At 33.0% G+C, this 20089-nt stretch overlaps 2 protein-coding genes across 7 annotated transcripts; both read right to left on the bottom strand.

Moving 5' to 3' along the window:
• LOC112323256 (uncharacterized) lies at nucleotides 1–10222 on the bottom strand. Of its 2 annotated transcripts, XM_024597649.2 has the most exons (7): nucleotides 9746–10222; nucleotides 8949–9164; nucleotides 8600–8818; nucleotides 5712–5971; nucleotides 1372–1776; nucleotides 704–910; nucleotides 1–438 (listed from the first exon to the last, which is right to left on the bottom strand). In XM_024597649.2, exons 5-7 carry the CDS (start codon nucleotides 1627–1629, stop codon nucleotides 130–132), a joined length of 774 nt encoding a protein of 257 aa, XP_024453417.1. In that variant the 5' UTR covers nucleotides 1630–1776; nucleotides 5712–5971; nucleotides 8600–8818; nucleotides 8949–9164; nucleotides 9746–10222; the 3' UTR covers nucleotides 1–129. The 2 variants fall into 2 exon arrangements, with proteins under 2 accessions (XP_024453417.1, XP_024453422.1); XM_024597654.2 differs by lacking the exons at nucleotides 5712–5971; nucleotides 8600–8818; nucleotides 8949–9164; nucleotides 9746–10222 and adding an exon at nucleotides 4252–4557.
• Nucleotides 10223–11485: 1263 nt separating this feature from the next.
• On the bottom strand, nucleotides 11486–19036 carry LOC7497543 (uncharacterized). Of its 5 annotated transcripts, none has more exons than XM_052451795.1 (8): nucleotides 18569–19036; nucleotides 18161–18433; nucleotides 15243–15322; nucleotides 15034–15096; nucleotides 13668–13757; nucleotides 13323–13453; nucleotides 13032–13244; nucleotides 11486–11760 (listed from the first exon to the last, which is right to left on the bottom strand). In XM_052451795.1, the coding sequence occupies exons 2-8, from the start codon at nucleotides 18196–18198 to the stop codon at nucleotides 11746–11748; spliced, it is 630 nt and encodes a 209-aa protein (XP_052307755.1). In that variant the 5' UTR covers nucleotides 18199–18433; nucleotides 18569–19036; the 3' UTR covers nucleotides 11486–11745. The 5 variants fall into 5 exon arrangements, with proteins under 5 accessions (XP_052307755.1, XP_024453130.1, XP_052307754.1 ...); XM_024597362.2 differs by lacking the exon at nucleotides 11486–11760 and adding an exon at nucleotides 11879–11913 and having other exon boundaries at nucleotides 18521–19035; XM_052451794.1 differs by lacking the exon at nucleotides 11486–11760 and adding an exon at nucleotides 11879–11913 and having other exon boundaries at nucleotides 18569–19035.
• Nucleotides 19037–20089: the final 1053 nt, after the last annotated feature.

Below are 20089 nucleotides of genomic sequence, written 5' to 3'. Positions count from 1 at the left end.
TGCAAACAACCATAGGACTCATCATAAATTTGCCTATAATTCGTCTTTTATAATAGTTTCAAAAGCTTTTTCATGGATGATGGGAGGAAATTAGACATATAACAGCTGCCTGGGGAGAGAAATCTGTTCTTAACAGGTTAACTTATTCCCTGAAGTAAGAAATTCCTGTACCGCGGCCAAGTCAGGAAGCACAGTTGCACCAGATTTTTTCCACTCCACCGCATCAGGTGTCTTAAACCTATCCAGCAGCAATGCTTGCATCCCCACACTCTTTGCTGGCAAGTAGTCCTTGCGCATGCTATCCCCGATGTGCAGAGTTACTTCTGGTGCAATTGGTGCAATTTTTCCAGCCCTCTCAAGGGCAATCTTATAAATCCTCGGGTCTGGTTTCTCCACCCCTTCTAGACCGGAGAATACACCAAAGTCCCACTCGGATCCCTGATTTTCCAAAATTATATTCACATTAGATTTCTTGAGCTCAGCATGGACAATGCGTAAAAGCATGAGTAGGTTTTGGTAATACAAAGGATGAACACACACATGCATGCATGCTATAGCTTTCACAGTGATCTTTGGTGCAATTAAGAAAACACCATGAAACCGGATGAAGTCTAAAGTTAACTATAGTTGGACTGTAATAACAAATTAATACCATAGCTATCCTTTTCTTTTTCTTTTGTTGCGAAGATAGCATTCTGTTTACCTGCTCCAAACCCAAGGCTGGAAGAATCACATCCTGATAACGGTATTCAGCATTACTAACAAGCCCAACAAGAAGACCCTCTCCACGAGCCCATCGAAGGAAAGGTTGGGAGTCTGGAAAAACACTATAAGGTGCAGATGAACCAAAGGATGCATATATACGCCTAAAGATCTTCTCAAATGTCTCTTCATCATAATCATATCCAGCCTGCCAGAAAAAAAGAAAAGAAAAGAAAAGATACGCATCTGTCCATGCATGCACATATATAAATAGCTAGACTATAAGATTAGGAAAAAACTGCACGTATCATGACTCTATCACCTGCATTTATAGTTAACAATACTTTCCAAAATGGCCCACTAATAAGGTTCCATGTGGAATGCCAGATTTTTTTGTACATTAGGTTCCGTGTGGTACTTTTAATCCCTCGTTGTACTATTATATGAACAAGGTTAACCCACTTGCATAGTGATTTGGCCCTCTATTTTTCAATATTGCAATGTCATTGAATACCAGATGCAATGAAGAGGCCACTTTCATCATGCGAGCACATCCAGCATGTTAACATTAAATAACAGTACTGCCTTTACAGCATCTGAGGTTCTACAATTCAGAAGAGCTCGTTAAGAGAGATACAGCTTACAAACAAAGAATCCCTAAATGCATACCTTGATGAAAGAATTTCTCACACATGTTTTCCACCAGACAATAGTAGGCAATTTTGCAGCATGCCCAAAACATGGGTACTTTTTGGCCATTTCTGTGTATGCAAGTTTGAAGCCCTCATGCATACGTTTGTAGTCAGGGCATGGCAGGCCAACGGATTTTGCTGCCATACAATAGTAGTCACCAAGCTCACCTTTGTAAGCTATGAGTGTACCAGTGACATCCACAGTGATGCAGCGTAATTTTGACAGCAGAGACATTGCAAAGGGGGCTTCAGAAAAATGAAAAATATCAAAGTTCCTAATGGGGGAAATTCAATTTTCTCATTAATATAAATAGTATCCTAAAGGCAATGGATGGCGTCCCAGATCAAGCAGTTCCTTCAATAGATCACACGACTCCTGGATCTGCATAATTGACAAGAATAGGTTATGTGATGCTAACTTCAACAAATAATCATAATTGAATAAATGCCATCAGCATAGTAGTAAATACATAAAGAACACAGCAAGTTGATTCTCCATTGATAATAAAACATTTAGTGAACATCATTTTATCAAAATAAATATTTTCGAAAACTAGTTGTTTGAACATTAGGCATGTTAAAAAGGCAAATTCCAATCAAGCACTTCAGCTATTTCTAATGGACAGTTCACAGCTAACAGAGTATAGAGCCATACATGTCCGCTATGATTTAAATTGCATTTGAAGTCCGCAATCTCAAGAAGTTGACATAGATCAATTGAAATTTAAGAAAACACGAGCAGAGCATGTAATATGGATGTAGGCTGTTTGCTTCATTATGACATTTATCCAAGAGTTACTTGACAAAACGAATACTAGCATGGAGGAAGCCAATAACTAATTTGATAAGGTTTGATCAAGCAAAGAAAAGAGGCATGCCTATTAATACAAGTAGAATCCAGAAGAGGTGAGGTCTGGAAGCTAAATAGCTTAGATTTAGTAATTCCACCTATAAAGTGAATAATATGTGAGCAAACACTAACCTATTGGGTACCATTACAATGAGGTTTGAAAGGAAAGCTTGAAATTTGAGCCATTATTTTAAAGAGGCCCCTAGCAAAATTTATGGGTTAGTGGGAAGTATGGGGGTGTTGCCAAATAGGTTGGGTGACCTAATTTTTGCAATTGGAAGAAACGCTAATTTGACATGAAAAGAGTGAGGAGAGATGGTTCGTTCTAGGGAAACAAAGACCCCAACAATACACTAACCTAATACCAATATTCAGCTGCCTTTATTTGATGATAAAGGCTACATTTTGTAGTGGTAACGCTAAATATTTCCTACTGAATTAAGCCACTAGAGTACAGGACTCCCTACTTAAACTGGCCTGTAAGAAAAAGACTTACTGAAACTACTTTCTGAGCCTACAAACTAGGAGCATATCAAGAGCAACAGATAATTCTAAAACTAAAACAGCTTGCAGCAACTTCCCACATAATAGTGGTTGTAGGTGACATTCTGTCCTTCATACTGCAGGCATAGTAAAATTGAGGAAAAGGGTCCATACCATGGCTGAATGGTTCATTGATAGATAAGCACCAACTACTGCCAATCAATTGATCCAAGACAGACACAAAATGGTCCCATGCATAAGCATCAAGAAGACTCCTAGGCAGCCTACAAGGAGGCGGGTACAGATTATAAAGGCTTTTCATTCTTACTGATTGAGCAGGAGGAGAATCTCCTTGGTGCAACTTCTTCAATTAGATCTTCTTAATTTCTTGTTTTCTAGATTAAGTTGACAAACTATTTTTCACTAATATCAATCGATGAAACCTCAAGCACACGATCAATTGTATGATTATTGAATTTGACCAAGGAACATCCATTCTATATTCCTCTCTCAAGGAGCTCTAAAATTGCAATTGTTATAAGAAACTTCTTGACATTTTTTTTTTGTCCTGCATTCAAATCAACATGCATATTCAATTTTTCCCCAACTATTTATATTGATTTTTCTCCAGAAACCATGGAAAACAAATTCTTCTTCACTTTGTATTGTTGCAAGACCACAAAGCTATATTCAATTATAAACCAACATATTCTATCCAAGCCCAGAAACTCTAGAAGAACAACATAAACTTTCCATACCAAAACACCTTAATGAAACTGCATTTCTAATGCACATTTCATAGACCCTCAGTTTCCGGATGAATGTCCAAAATTAAGACAAAAACCCCAGAAACCAGAATCTTTCCACCGTTTCTTTATGAAAAAACTCCTCGTGTTATGCATGTCCAGCCAAAATTTGAGGAGCTTGTCCAAAAGTCAGAAAAATGTTGCTCTATGAACTGACTAAATAAACTCTCACTCACCATGACAACTGAGCAAATCTAAGATCAACGCTTTAATCATTATTTTCTTCTTCCTTTTTTGTGAAGTCTAAAACTTCTATCACCAGGTTGAATTAGATAGGCATAAAATGGGTTCCTTAATAGTCTCTAAGATTGTGAAACACATTAACACATGCTCATAGCGGGAATAAAAAAAACTACATCCGGCCCAAAGAACTCATCAACTAAGCAAGCCATTGCATCACACAAAAGCAAGAGACATAGAGAGAGGAATCACTAGCCAAATCCAATTCAATATCACCCAAGATGTATCGTGCTTAGCAAATGTACATGACCCACTGTCAAATCTAACCCGTTTCCTTAATTTTCTTTAATTTAAACATTGTATTAGCAAGATCATGCATTTGACAGATAAAAAGAAGTAATATATCAAGGAAATGGATTCCTCTTTTCTTTATATATATAAAAGAAGAGGAAGTCAAGTTGTATAGACATGTGAGGCAGTAGCCAAAAAAATATTGAAAAAAGAAAACCCATTAAGCAAGAAGGGAAAGTAGACATACCCAGAAGCCGAAATGAAAAGGAATCTGAGTTTTGCTTCTTGCAAATCAAATCACCAATGGTTTTTTTTTTAAAAAAACTTTCAAGTTGTACTATAATCTTGAGCTCCAAACTGGACTCCCTGCTCTTACAAGAAACAAACAGGTCTTGGAACACACCCACTTGAACCCTCTCTCTTTTCCATGTCTGTACATATATACATGTGCAAGTGCTTATATTTATCAATGGCAAGACAGTTGAGTTCTCTGAGAGAGAGAAAGGGGGGGAGGACAGAGTCGTCTTTGTAGTTCACATTAACGTATTTAAGAAAATATGATTCTGCTGTGAAAGGTTTTTCTTTTATTTTTTCTTCTTGTGTCACGTCCCTTGATGTTAGGTATTATTTTGTTTTGGTCCCCTTTCCCTTTTTCCCATTTCGCCGCATCTCTTTTGCTCTAATTATATCACTCGTACCCTTTAATACAGGAGGGTGGGACTGAAAAGAAAAGGAAAAAAGAAAACTAGAGTAGCAGCTATAATTGAGTAGGGGTATCAAGCGTAAATGAACCAAAAACTGAGGAGCTGCATGACAAGATTTCCAAGGATCGAAAAGTGGGTCGCAGAAAACCATGGACAGTTAGCCTGTGGTATTGCTAACTGAAGGCGAACAGCTCACGTGCGTTAATTGTCTCTAGTCTAGGTCCTAGGAGCCAAAAATACAATGAGCTGATTTTCTAGTTGCTTAATTTCCCCCTGTTTTGAGAAAGTTGCGTAGCGTAAAACTTAACCTAAAATTAATATTATATTAGCGGTATTGGTTATTTAAATTTTAAAATATCTTTTTATTTAAAAATATATTAAAATAATATTTTTTATATTTTTTTAAAATTTATTTTTGACATCATTAAGAAAATAATTTGAAAAAAATAAAAAACTTAAAAAGCACTTATTTAATGCAAAAGGAAGTACACATCTCACCCACTCATAGAACATAACGAGAGGGGATGAACAAGTACGTTGTCCGGGGGAGGATAACAAAGAAAAATAAAATACTCAACTTTATTGTTAAATGGGATTCATGGTTTTAACATTCAACTTTATATATTACTTATTCTAATATTTATCTATTTGATGTGAATTAATGGATCTAATAACATGCGTGCGTGCGTGTATAGAGTGGTAAGAATATAATTTTGATGTGTTTTAAAAATAAGGGTAGCAATATCCTTGTAAAAACTATTATTAATTATAATTAATAATGAAATTTGAATATGTAATACTTTGGTGGTATTAGGATAGTGTATTGTTGGAGGTTTTGTTTGCCTAGAACCAACCATATCTCTTTGCCTGGTATTAAGTACTTAGCTTCTTAAAAAAAATCAAAATAATTAAGAGTACACAAATATAAAGAAAATAAGCAAAGGTATATTACAAAAATCATGGTAAAAAACATGTTCTTGAAAATAAAAGTTTTGAACCTTACAATTTCCAGCATTCACAGCCATCATTAATATAACCTTAGCACGCTTCTTTCAGTTCATGCTCGCTGTCCTTATTTATCTTCGTACACAAAGCATCAATTATCATCTGGAGTGACCTTTTTTCTTGTTCCAATTTTGTATTTTTTGCCTCGAGTTGTATTATGTTCAAGCTGTCCCGATTGTTGATGCTCTTAGTCAGCAGATCATTTTCACATTTCAGTCGTTCAATTTCACGTTGTCGATCTATATCCTTGCACATAGCCTGTAAAACAAAAAACAATAAAGGTATGCATATTTTAAATAACCAAACAAATAATATAATCATAAATTTATTACCAAGCTCTTATCCTTGAATTTAAGAATACATGTACGGACAATCATTGCTATAATGATTAATGATAGAGAAACTATATTTTTATTAATTGTGATGTCATATATTTGTGGTTAAATAAATGCTATATAATTTATATGGTTTTGGTGTTTGTTTTTGCGTTACAAATTGTTTTTTAAAGTGTTTTTCAAAATATTTTTTACCTGAAAAGATATCAAATTGATGTATTTTTTGGTGTTTTTAGATGATTTTGATGTACTAATGTATTTTATTTTGAAAATATTATTTTGATGTATTTTAAATTGAAAAACACTTTTGGAAAGTATCATGTATCACAGTACCAAACACACATGCCTCTATGCCTATTTACACACAGAAAACATTAACATAACTCTAAAACGCGTGGGTTTTTTATTGTACATGAATGCACCGTGGACTGAGAGACAATTCACTATGGACTTATTGTGCATGTATGCACTATGGACCAAGAAACAATTAATCGTGGACTTGCATAGTTAATTTACTACATATTAAAACGTATGGAAAAAACACTATAGAAACATTGTGGACACATACACACTACCATGTAGACGACACTATGGCCATAGAGTATTTGCATTGTGGACGACATTGTAGCATCCCGGGGGGCATTCCTTTACTGTGTGTTGAGTCAAGAATTGCAACTGGGGCGTGGCCTTCTCTGCCCCAGGGCGCTAGGTCTAACTTCGGTAGCCGAACCCAATGTTGCTGGGTCTGGTTGACAAACCAGGCCCAAAACACTTCCAAAAGTGCAAATAGCGTTGGGCTCTGCTTCACTAGAACCCAACAACGTTTGGGCCTCCTTCCCATCGAGACCCAATAGTGTTGGGGCCTCCCTCCTACCATGACCCAACAACGTTGGGCCCTCCCTCTACCAGGACCCTTGGCCAATCTTAGTATTCTGTAAGCAAGCAAGCAAGCGATACCACTTGATGACTGTAAGCAAGCTTCTAAACAAAAGAAGAGGATGAGAATCACAGCGGAGAGCTACTACCACTGGAAAAAGAAAGCCTTTAGTACCTAACAGGGGAAAAAGCTTTTTTAAATAGTCATCCAATATAGAAAAAATAAACTATCCCAGGTTAATTAATGTTTCTTCACATTAATTATGATGATAATTATGACAGAAAAAATACCAATTCAATTTGAATGGATTCAAAACGTTGTTAATGTACGAATCGTTATTAAGAATTCTACCGTTCTCATCCATTAAATAATGTTTTAGTACTTCCTCTTAAAATGTTTTTTTCTTTTCTTTTATTAATTTTTTTTATACCGTAAAGATGAGATAAATTAATGTGACCTTTTTTTATTGTACAAAAATTACGTGATGATAATTTTTTTTTATTGAGATTGGGTTGAATTTTCTAATTAAAACATGTTTGATGATTTTTAAGTTTTTGCTTTATTTCAAATTAATACTTTTTATGTTTTTGTATTATTTTTTGATTTTTTTAAAAAAATCTATTGAGATTGTGTCTGGATGAGAAGCGAGACCCAGGAAATTTTAAAATTTTAATATATTGATATTGTGCCCCTAGCTGCGAAGCGAGACCCATGAAATGTGAAAATTTTAATTTTTTTTCTTTACTTCGAATTAATATTTTGATGTGATTATATAAAAATAGATTTTAAAAAATAAAAATATTATCTTAATATATTAATGTGACTTTTTTTTAATTATATAAAAGTTAGATGATGATAATTTTTTTTTCTCATTTCAGTTTGGGTTGAATTTTCTTATTAAAACATGTTTGTTTTTGCGTTTTAAAAATGCTTTGAAAAAAATTGAATTTTTTTTATTGTTTTCTTTATTTTAAATTAATATTTTTGATGTTTTTGTATTTTTCTAAAAAACATATTGAGATTGGGTCCGATTAGGCTACTAGACCCAATGAAAATATTTTAAGTTGGGTTCTACCTACCGACCAGACCCAACATAATATTTGGTTGTGGAGCATTGACATGATCCAATGCTATTTTGGGTCTTGCACCCGTTAGAATCCATCAACAGGACCAGATTGCTTTAGATCCTGTCTGGTGCAGAACCCATGTGGGTGTTGGATTCAATTTAGTTGCTCTTCTTAGATTCTAAGCAATCAATAGAACCCATTATTGATTTAAGATATTGGTAAAGAGAATATTCACTCTATTCAGTGCCAGACATAATGAGTATAAAGACCTTAACAAGTCTCATAGTTTTATACACTGACATAGACCTAGCATGTTCTGTTTTACTAAAAAAATAAAAAATAAATGTATAAGAAAACAAAAAAAATCATCAGAGTTGCCAGACTGAATATTTGATTGTGTAAAATTACTATATTATATGATTGTTTATATATATTTGCTATGATATTTTTTACAACTGTGTATTTGATTCGAAATACTTTCTATTGAATAAATCCAGGTTAATTTGGTTCTAAAAACATAAGCAGTGTAGAAAAATATCCGATTTATTAGATTGATGAAGAAAATCACTGAATTGAAATATAGCAAAAGGTAAAGAGAGAGACGTACTAGCTGCTTTGAAAGCACCTCCACAACGATGTTTTGCTTGTCAAGCTGGGACTTCAATTGGCAAAAGTGACCTTGAAGTTGTTTCATGTTTTCGTTTTGAGTTTGCACAACCTCTTTCAGCCGAACTTCTTCATTTTTTAAGTGCTTGTTCTCTCTGTCTAATCTATTATTTTCTTCGGTAAGCGCACACAATTTTTCCTCATTCTTGATTTTCTTAAACTGCATAATTAATTACAGCACACGAGAATCAAAGAGAAGTTCCTATAATAAAAATATATAACAACAACACGAACCTCCTTCTACCAAATACCAACAGGCAAGTGATCATGGAGAGGAGCATGTTGCTTACCTTGCACCGTTGCCGATAGGCTCTGTCTGCCTCTTTCTTCCTCTCTTGATCCCTATTTACATCATCAGGAGCTTTTCTTTTCTGCTTAGAATCGGGTATGGTAGGAGAATCAAGACATCCTGATAGAAATGACATGTACTGCTCTATTGGTGGCTGAATCATCGACGGTACTGTGTTTATTTCATAGCTACCGCCAATTTCATTAGCGGTAGACGTCTGCAGATGAGATTTAAAAGGGCAAAACCTTCAAAAGACGCACTTAGGTTTGCTCACTGAAACATGTCAGAAGGCTTTCATTCAACCAAAACATCTGTGATAAGCACATCAATCTATCTAATTTTCTATACACATGCAAGCAGAAGAATATTTATAGACACATAAATTAATTTTGTTGGCTAAGGAAAATATGAAAAATCTAAACAAATTAAAAGAAATAGCACGTAATAAATGAAAAATGAGCTGTAAACTCAAGCTCAAAATGGATCCTTTCTTCTAGATCTTCTCCACAAAATATTACCTATAATATTAGGAGTTAAAAATATAGAAAGTTCACAATCATAAAGGCAGCATTTTAGAAAGAAAAAACTTCTCGAACACCAGATCCTTCTTGATCCAAAGCCTAAAGAACAAGATTGATTTGAATGGGTTAATTTTAATTGTGATTTAAACTTAATTTTGCAGCATAAACGCAAACTTCAGATCGGTTGGCTGGTACACTACAGTGAAAAAACGACAAACGATATTTACAGGCTCTTTTTTTTCTGGATAAAAATTAGAAGAGTACAAGTAAAACTTACAGTTGCTAGTTCCGGTGGCCACATTGAATCAATCAAGGGGAAGATCGGTAGATAAGCTGGCTTTATACCTGCATAAAATTGAAAGCAGAGAACTGGTGGAGGCAATCGGAAACAGCACAACACAATCAAAGAAGGAGAAAAGAAATAAACTTTAAAGTGCTTCCGGAAATAATGTTCTAAAAATCGAGTTATAATTAAAAGAGAGGCATATATATAGCATACAGATACCAGCAGAGGCAGATGCAACTTGAAATTGCATTTGATACGGTGTTTGATGGGTTTATATTAAAAATTATTTTTTTAAAAATAAAATAAAATATTATTTTAATATATTTTTAAATAAAAAATAATAAATAAATAAATAAAGCAGGAGCACAATCCCGAACACACGAGACATTCCAGCGAAGTCGAACGGGAGCAGCGCGAGAACGTGCGATATCGGAAAGATCGGACGAACTACTTGTAAGGTCGCGCGAGGGCGAAACAATTTCATGGCCATGGACACACCAATTCATATGATATAATAATATGGTCGGCTTAGACTTTGGACTAGAGATAAGGATTGATGTAGCATACGTGTCAAACCCATTTCAGGCTTGATTTAACAAAAAAAAAGCAATATCTTGATGAATGCGTACGATAATCAGACACTATCTTTATTTGGACAAATTTGACCTTTGACCCACTGCGAGTTTCGATAGGTTTGATTTGGAGGTGATTTTGATTTTTTTTTTTTATGAAATTTACATAAAAAAATATATATTTTTAACTTTGAAAAATATATTTTATAATTTTAAAAAAAATTATACATTTAAAAAAAACCATCACGCATCCCAGCCAAACACACACTAAAAATCAGGCGCCACGGGAAAAAACAGGACAGTTCGGTAAGGGTAAATGATTAACAAATATATAATATCAACGACAAAGAAAACCTACGCGGTAATTTTCGACTGGATAAGCTCGAGCTTATTCAATCCCAAAATGTGGAAATTAATGGTATAAATACGAATCATGGGCAGAATTTGGAGCTGAAGGTAGAACTTGCAGTGCCATGGTTCAAGTCCAATCTTCCACGCATGTAAGGACTCATTTTCTCTTTTATTGTGCTTCGATCAAACTTATGAGTTAATTTGATTAAATTAACACTCCTTTAAATTTATAACTAGTTATATATTTATTCTAAATTCATCTATTGTTATGGATGAATGAAAAAGATTTTTTTTTTAATTTTATTCATGTATCTTTTAAGATTGATCATTCGATATAATTTTTATACGATTTAATTTTAAATTTAAATTAAATTATGGATTAAATCAAGAGATTTTTTCTATCAATTTTATATTTTTTTCTCAATCTTTCAAGAATTCACCTCTATATTACTGGAAAGAATATATTGGAGCATGATCCCAAATTCACCTTCATGAGCACCCTTCAATCTGTTCTTCATCCCAAATTCTATCTTGATTTATATATCCGCTCTTTAATGGACCTTGTAAGTAAGAGTGCTTTAAAACTGAGGGAGATTTTTACAATCAATAATCAGCAATATTTTATTACTTTCTTAAACGCGAACTTTTCCGTGAAGCTTACTTGTAATTGAAATCCCAAAAGCAGATCAGAAAATTGGCTCTACCATTATTCCTCCCCATTGATGATTTCCACACACTAATTCAAGAAATATATATGACAAGTATGCTACTCAAGTGCAGTGCAAAATTATTGAGGTTGCATCATATATCAACTTTAAACACACACAAGTTCGATATATATAGAAAATGTTACACACAACTTTAAAAATACACAAGCTCGATATAGTCGACATAGAAAATGTTACACACAAGTTCGATAGAGTCGATACACACGACTTTAAGCACACACAAGGTCGATAGAGTCGACATATAAAATGTTACACACAACTTTAAAGAAAATGGTACACAAATAAGCAAAGCAAACCAACCACACCCTCGTCCTTGGATACCTAAACATGACTGGACGGATCACCTGCAAGACCGCTGTTATGAAATGAAAATGTTGTATTAGAGCAATTTTCCTTGAAGCAAAATACATCATTTTTCTCTTGAGACATGCACTGTAAACTTTATAAAGACCAAATCTAAACTAAATCCATGTTCACCTGAAGTGGATTACTCACTGCCATTATTTATCTGCAAAATAAATAAGCACGTAGTGTAAATTAATCTGGGTTAACACAATTAGTCTTCCTATGGACAAATGTCTTTGGGTACGTTTTCAAACGGACTCAAATAATAAGCCCTTTTATCTTTATGAATAAATCAATTTTAATAATTGAAAACATATAGAGGCTTCCATGTTTGATCATCAAAACAAGCTGCTCTGTTTTGGAGCAAACCACATAACCAAACATGACAAGGAAAAAACCCAGAAACCAATCATGACAGAAAACAGCTCGAGAAGATATCTAAATATTCCATTGGTAGAATATATGGTTTGCAATAATTACAAAGTCTCAATCCAAAGAAAACCGTTTACCAAAACACTAATCTATACATCTTGGATTCATTCTCAGTTCCCAAGTCATTGCCGTTTAAATAAAATGCCGATTCAAGTGCTTTGCCAAAGGAGCAGAGACCATATATAAATTAGCCCAGTAAACTTATACTTTACAAAAGATTAACGAATACATTTAAATTAAATCCATGCATTAACCACATAAGTATTAATTATTCTAGTGTTTGCATTAATATATACGATATGCATGTTATTTGGTTTAGTGTTTGTATTAATATGGTACACATATTAGGAGTTATCATTATATGATCAGTTGTGCATGTACCAATTAGAGTCCTATAAATACCTACGTATATGTTTGAGTTTGTGTGTGAAAGTAAGTTAGTTAAAGTGTTAAGTTTAAAGATACTTCTTTCCTTGTTAGTTTCTTATCTCACCACCATATATATATATATTTTTTATCAAAATGATACGAGAGCTAGGTTGATCTAGTATTATAAATATGAGTCTGTGTATAAAAGTAATTAAGTTAATCGGAGTTCAGTTTCAAAATACGTATCCTTTTAACCTGATACTTCACCACCACATGTTATTTTCGAACAAAGACAAGATCATTTCTAGCAAGCCATATTGACCGGAATAAAATAAGAAAAATAAGTTGATGCCATGAACAAAATCCTAGCAGTTTGTCGTAAATAAATTATCAAGTTGATGACAATTAATTAAGAGGTGCATATTAGTGGATTGATGAAACAAAAGCGCACGAAGGAAGAGAGAAGAAGCTACTAATTACCAGAATCATGGAAAGCTCTGCAATCACAGCAGTCTCTTCATTCAATTTGTCCTTCACGTACTCCAAAGTTTGCCTTTTACGATTGAGATCATTTATCGCCCGAGCACATTTGCTCATCAGTAATTCATTCTCAGCCTCCATGGAAGTGTTTTCATTCTTGATGCGCTTGCATCCAAACTCGTCAAATCTATTTTTTTTGTCTATCTTCACTTTCTGCACCATAAATAGTGAAATGTGGTCAAATAAACATCAATACTGAGAACTATACGTACAGATGGTTAATATCAACACCTGCTGTTTTCCACCATTGCTCGTGCCAAATTTTCTTTTCCTCAATTTTTTGGAAGCAACATTCAAGATGTTCGAGGGTGCACCATCGATAGATATCCCCGGGGGGGACTTGTTTGCTCCATCTGATTCATCTGTATTCCAGTACTCTAGAAGCTCAAACATTGAAAGAGATATCTAGAAGTTTCTTAAAGAAACATTAATTGTGCCGATTAACATAAAATTAGCTACTCAAAGCTTAATTAAATTAGTCAGCCTATTTTGATGAGCCTGCACACACACACACACACACACACACACACACACACACACAGAGGTTCTGATGTTAATAGTGATGAAAGGCCATACCTGCTTGGCGCAGGCCGGGAATTTGATCATTCAACAATATTCCACGGTTCTCTGCATCACTACGATCTCCAAACTCGTTGGTGTAGTTTCCTGAAATTGAAACCAATCAAACCCTCAAGGAGAATATTCAAACAAGTTAAATTTGCTTCATAAACAAAAACAACAGCACAGCAACAAAACTAATTAAGATTCGATCCCAAACTAGTTAAGGTTTGCGGCATTTAATTCTCTCATAAACCAAATCCCTTTCAACATTGAGAGTTTTAAATCCTTGGATATATATCATTCGCCCACGTTATCAGATGCTTAAATAATTAATAATTAAAAACGGCATTTGTGATCGAATCAAATCTTTTTCATGAAAAATAGTTAGAACTTTTGGTTAGCTTGTGATAGTCTTTTTCACATTTGAAAATGTGATCAAAACCAACAAGTATAGCCTTCGATGAGAAGGTTTATATTTTTCATGGATAAGTGATAAGCTAATATCATGACAGTGTTGTAGACAATCAAAAACCCTAAATTGACCTGAGAAGGCTTTGTCAGTTGATGTAAAGGTTAAGTAAATCAATGAGATATACTGTGCCACCTCTATGGTAGATTTGCATAGCTAGCTGTTCATTCTAGGCTTGAAACAACGTAAACCCTAAATAAAACCCTAGATTTTAAGAATTAATAATATTATACTGAGTGCTAGAAAACAAGAATTGACCTAGCTAGAGCTAGACTTTTCCCATCAATCTAACAAAAGAGCTTTTAATGAAGAGATCGCATACAACAAATTAACTTCCTTCTGTGAGCAGAGAGAGAGAGAGAGAGAAATCGTGTTATGAGAAATATGCATAAAAATGCAAATAATTTGGCTTAAAATGGAAGTTGCATGAGGTTATTATAGACCATGTCACACCCAAGTAGAAATAGAAGGAAATGCATGGCTATCTTTGGTGTGATGATTTTGTCCAAAACCAATTAAGGAGTCTTTTCCTATTTAATCGGGACATTGCAACCGATCTTGCAGTTCAATATATATACATGTGCTGCATGAAATTTTAAGGAAACGCGCGATAATTTTGTTTTGGGATCTGGAGCTGTCCTGTTCGATCCAGGAGGCTGTGGGAAAAAGAATCGGTGGTTTTTTTTAGAGTTTTCTTTCATATATATTTGATTAACGGCTGCAATTTTCAGTATTTATCAATGAATTTTGTATGAAGTAGATTTTGTAAAATCATATTAAATCTTTATATGCCTTATTACTTGTTTTGCATAGATTTAGCACAGCATAAACAAAGAAAGAGTGGCAGCAAGTGTTGATCTAATATGTTATATATAATTGAGAAGATTATAAAAGAAAAGGAAAAACCCTTACCCACGGCATCAGAATCATCAGATAGCTCTAAGTTAGACATCAGATGTTCTTCTTTGATATGATCTGCCGAAAATTGAGAGAGAGAGAAAAGAAGTAAGGATCAACCTTGAAAAGTGTAAAATGATACAATATTTTGAGAAAGAGGAAAATCAGTTGATGAGGTTGATGATCAAGCAGCTGTTGCTTTTCTTTTCATATACACACCCTACCAGATCTGATGGTTATGGGCTGGTTGGTCCTAGAAATCGATGGCGCGTGAGGAGATGAGGACCGCCGGTGTGCTGGAAATCTGGGAGTGAAGTCTCTTAGAGTAGTGATCAGAAAAACAAAAATTATGATATGATCATATAAGCACCGGTGGGATCATAAAAAAGAAGAAGAAAAAAGATGCGTGGGACCCAATCGCAATATACCTTCGGAAATTGCACGTCATCGCACTGCCAGCTCGCCGTGAAGAAATGAAAACTTTTTTTTTTAATTGTCGATATCCGTACGAGTTTATTGGTAATTTAACTAATAATATAGTTATTAAATCTGGATCAGTTGACTGGTTGTTCTAGAAGCTGGACTGGTCTGGATTTGTTAAAAGACCGGCTGGTGTAACGACCCGGCAGGTCAACTCGTGATCCGGGTAACTCGGGAGAGACCCGGTGTGTTTTTTTTTTTTTTTTAAATGTGAGATTTGAAATTTATTAATATATATACTCCATGTTCTCAATAAAAAAAATTATGTTTTTTTAATATAGAAAAGAAATTAAACATAAAATAATATAAATATATATAAATTTTAAATAAAATTTTTTTACAGGAGGAGAATGTGTTACAGAAATATATATCTTCAGAAGTATCTCTTAACTGTTTCACAATTATTCAAATGATTGATTGCATGTGAATGCTAGATTCGCACATTTAATTTGGACCAATATTGAACTCGTAAGCAATAAAAAAACAACTCTTATTTATTTCTTGCTGGACGGTATATAATTAATAAGAAGAAGAGGAAGAAACCGGAAACGTTTGTACAATGTGGAGAATATTCACATTGACATGATTAGGAATAACTATACTAGATAATCGGGAAAAAAAACCAGGAGTGAAAAAGAGATAGATACTCTCTCTCTCTCTCTCTCTATATATATATATATATATATATATATATATATATATGCGCAGTCACACGCAATCATTTGAATAATTGTGAAACAGTTAAGAGATACTTCTATTATTGATGGAGATTTTTTTGTAAGAATATAAGTTAAAAGGCCTTTTATTTGCTTTATTCCATTAGTATATATATTGACTAGGGACTAATGATTAGACCCACAAAAAGAGTAGATGATTGGCCATTTCAAGTCTTGTTTATGATAGCGATAGGTATTATTTTTTTAATATTTTTTTATTTAAAAATAAATTAAAATCATATTTTTTTAATTTTTTATATTAGTATATTAAAAAATAAAAAATATTAATTTAATTTTGTAAAAAAAAATTTAAAAATAATTGGACCGTAATGCTACATGTTGTAGGATTTATTTGAAAGGAAATGGTATGTTAAAACTTGCGGCACGGCTAGGGATGCCATTGAAGTTCAGAGAAACTGGAGTGTGCCCTTGGAGGAGGCAGAGGTGTAAATGATTTTGTTTTTATGACTGAATTCTATTAAATAAAATACATAAACTATAAAAAATTAAATTATCTTATGTTCATCAAACAAAGTTTGACAAGGTAATTTTAGAGAAAAAAAACTATATAAACTATTTTAGATATCTATTCAAAAATTGCACGAACACATATAATATGATGCAAGTTGCTTTTATAAAAATACTTTTTAATTAAAAATATATTAAAATATTTTTTTAATATATATTAACATATCAAAATTATTTAAAAAATATTTTTTTAATATTTTTTAAATAAAAAAACATATTAAACCGCAAAAACAAATGATTTTGACGGAAGTCCCGTTTTGCCATATTCCTGGACCTAACTTTCCTAGGTTTACCTTCTAAAGCTTTGGTGGGCTTTCTTTTAAAGGTATAGGCCCAAGAAAATCGAACATATCAAAGTGGTTTAGTTAAAGAAATTTCTTACCATCATTAGCATATAATGGAAGACAGATTTTTCATGTTAAGCACCGAACCATGCCAAATTTTAAGGAATTAATTAAAAATGACTCGAAACCTCAACGGTTAATTAAAATTAAAAATTAATAGTATGTTAATCTCACTCAGTATACTACTTTTATTACTTAAATATAATAAAATATATACCCATAATTATATTTTCCTCAATTGATGATAATTAAATTTTTCACAAATAATTTTTTAAAAAAGTTTCCATTATATCTAGAACATATAGCTAAAAATTAAAAGGTCTTTCTTTTTTAATTATGATAATTAAATTTGATCTTTTTTCTAGCATTATCTATCATCAAATTTAATTTTTGTTTGGAAAGAAAAATGGTTCGTACTGCATTTTTTTTGTTAAAGAATTTTGTTGATGTTTCTAAATATATATGCCATCAATAAAATATTTATTTCAAAAAAATATAATAGAGTTATTAAAATTTTCACAAATTCAATTTTTATGAACTTCATTTTGTTTTTAAATAACTTTAAATGTCAATGTTTCCATTGATTACGCCGAAATAAGATATTTCCGACAAATAAAACTTATAATAAATACAAGTGAGATTAATAATTTATGGATTATGAGTAAAACGACCTAAATTAATAACCTTAAACTTGAGGAGGTGAAATTGTTATCAACCTTAGAAAAATAGCTGATAGAGAACTGTTTAGTAGGAAAAACACAGACAATTGAGTTTAAAACGACTTCAGTAAAAAGTTTGCTTATGAAAACAACCTCCAAACTTCAGGGAGGACAATTTGCAGATTACCCACAGTACCGTCACTCTTGGATCTAAAATCAAAGTAAGCTAACAGAGGGAATTTTGCAATGGTAGTCCAATTAGAGTTGAGAAAATTAACATAAGAGAGAAAGCTACATCTAATTACTCCTAAGATCAGTCAGATCAAAGAATATTGTCCTGGAAATGACATGGTTAATTAGCACTTATAGAGGATATATAAGGCTACCTCTATAATTTGTCAGATTAGAGTTGTACCTCTCAAATGGAGTCTCAAACTTCCTTTCATTGTGCATATCACCAGACAGGAAAGGGCTGCTTTTCGCAATTTGGGCATCTGGTACTGTCCGTTTTCTCAAACCACATACTGGACCTGCAGGTTTTGTTTCTTCCTTTGCATCTTGGTGTCCCAGCTGAGGTTTCTCTCACCCCCAGCAGCTCCATCTCCGAGGACGTTCTAGAGCTCACACATCTTCTTCTAGCTGTGGCAAAGAGGATCTTGCAGTACCGGAGAAATACATCCTTGCCTTCCTGCACATTGGAGAAGCAAGAGTAGCAGAGAGAGTTAGAAGTCAAGAGGAAGATCTGTAAGTGAACTATGGACAGGAAATATACTACTTGCAGATAAATATATATGTTCGAAGGCTTCCTGGATATATGAACTACCATCTGGTCTCTTGGTTAATCACCGGTAGACTGTCTGTGCAGACCCAACATAAATAAATAGTACAGTACTGGGGCTGTGATCGATAATGCTTTCCTTGGAAGAAAGGACGCTAGAAATATAGAAAGACGAGATGCTCTATTAAGGTATCTCATAGGACAGCTTAAACATTAAGAATTGGATTTTCATTTATAATCCAATGAAAAGAGATATATGTGTGGAATCATCCAAGAATACAGTAGTGCTTGTACAGTAGAGGCTTTTGGGGGGGGGGGGAGGAACAAGGTTATTGTTTAAAAGATGCAAGAAACTTAAAAAGCACATGTATTATTTATATCTTAATATCTTGAAAGACTTTTAAAGGGTTACTTTTATAAGGTCACACGAATCATTAATAATCAATTTATTTTCTCTTTTATAAGAGCATCAAGAACATGATTCTTCTTTTTTGACAGAATCAATGGTGTAATTCAGAATTTTGAATGAATGCATGTGAGTGAGGACGTGAAAAGGCATTGCAAATCCGTTAAGAAAATGTGACTTTTATATTTGAAATTCTAATTTTAGTGGGTGTTTGGTAATAATTAAAAATCCAAAAGCACATGTGAAAGTTATTCCTGCATGGTGCGATGCCTTGATTGGGTGTAAAAAAGAAAGACTAAAACTTTGACAGAGACTTGATGGGAGGAGACAAATTTAGTTTTGTGTGGACACAAGGACTTGCCGACCGAGACTTTTGATAAGAAAATTAAAATATCACATTGCTTGGTGTTGGAAAAATCGTACATTTCTTTTGTTTGAGAAAGAGTTCCAAAAAACTTTAAATATTTTTAAATTAATTTTTCTACTATTTTCAAATCATTTTAACATATAGATATTAAATATATTTTTAAAAAAAAAACACTCGAGAACTCCACAAAACTTAATTAGTTAGCAGTACTCAAAATATGAGCCAATCACATAAACCACCTGTCCTTCGAGTTCCAAAATTTTAAATTTAACGGCATTTAAAAGTGATTTTGTAGCCATGAGGTTTCTTTCTTAAAAAATCTAATAATTTTAATTCTTAGGAAAAAAAATGTGTTTATCTGTTGTAAAAATCCCATATTGTTATTTATGATTTTTTTATTTTGATATAAAAATGAATTTTTTTATTAACAACTCCGTTATTTGAACAAAAACATAAAGTAATTAAAATAAATATGTCAAAACTGAAATTATTTAAATTATTGTAGTAATGATTATTGTTTATAATATTTTTTTATTAAAAAAATATATTAAAATAATATTATTTAATATGATCTGAAAATATAAAAAATTAAATGTAGATTGCTCAAAAGTAAATATTTTAATTAAATTTATGGAGATAGCTTTGTGAATAATATAGAAATTACTGTACCATTTGAAAAAAATAATCTAGAGAAAATTTAGCTGCTAAGTACATCATCTATTTAAGTGATCTATCCCAGAAATGGTTTTAGTAAGACGGGCATTAGTTAAAGGTGATAAATAGGAATGCTATT

The sequence above is a fragment of the Populus trichocarpa genome, chromosome 3 (genome assembly GCF_000002775.5).
Source record: "Populus trichocarpa isolate Nisqually-1 chromosome 3, P.trichocarpa_v4.1, whole genome shotgun sequence".
Lineage (NCBI taxonomy): Eukaryota > Viridiplantae > Streptophyta > Magnoliopsida > Malpighiales > Salicaceae > Populus > Populus trichocarpa.
This window is presented reverse-complemented; position numbering and strand designations above follow the sequence as displayed.

Coding starts and splice junctions, on each gene's coding strand:
- LOC7497543 (XM_024597362.2), bottom strand. CDS start 18,198: ATGCACAATGAAAGGAAGTTTGAGACTCCATTTGAGAG. Junction 15,097..15,242: donor GCCCATAACCATCAGATCTG/GTAGGGTGTGTA, acceptor AATTTTCGGCAG/ATCATATCAAAGAAGAACAT. Junction 13,454..13,667: donor TCCCGGCCTGCGCCAAGCAG/GTATGGCCTTTC, acceptor ACTGGAATACAG/ATGAATCAGATGGAGCAAAC.
- LOC112323256 (XM_024597649.2), bottom strand. CDS start 1,629: ATGTCTCTGCTGTCAAAATTACGCTGCATCACTGTGGATGTCACTGGT. Junction 911..1,371: donor TGAGAAATTCTTTCATCAAG/GTATGCATTTAG, acceptor TTTTTCTGGCAG/GCTGGATATGATTATGATGA. Junction 439..703: donor CAGCCTTGGGTTTGGAGCAG/GTAAACAGAATG, acceptor TTGGAAAATCAG/GGATCCGAGTGGGACTTTGG.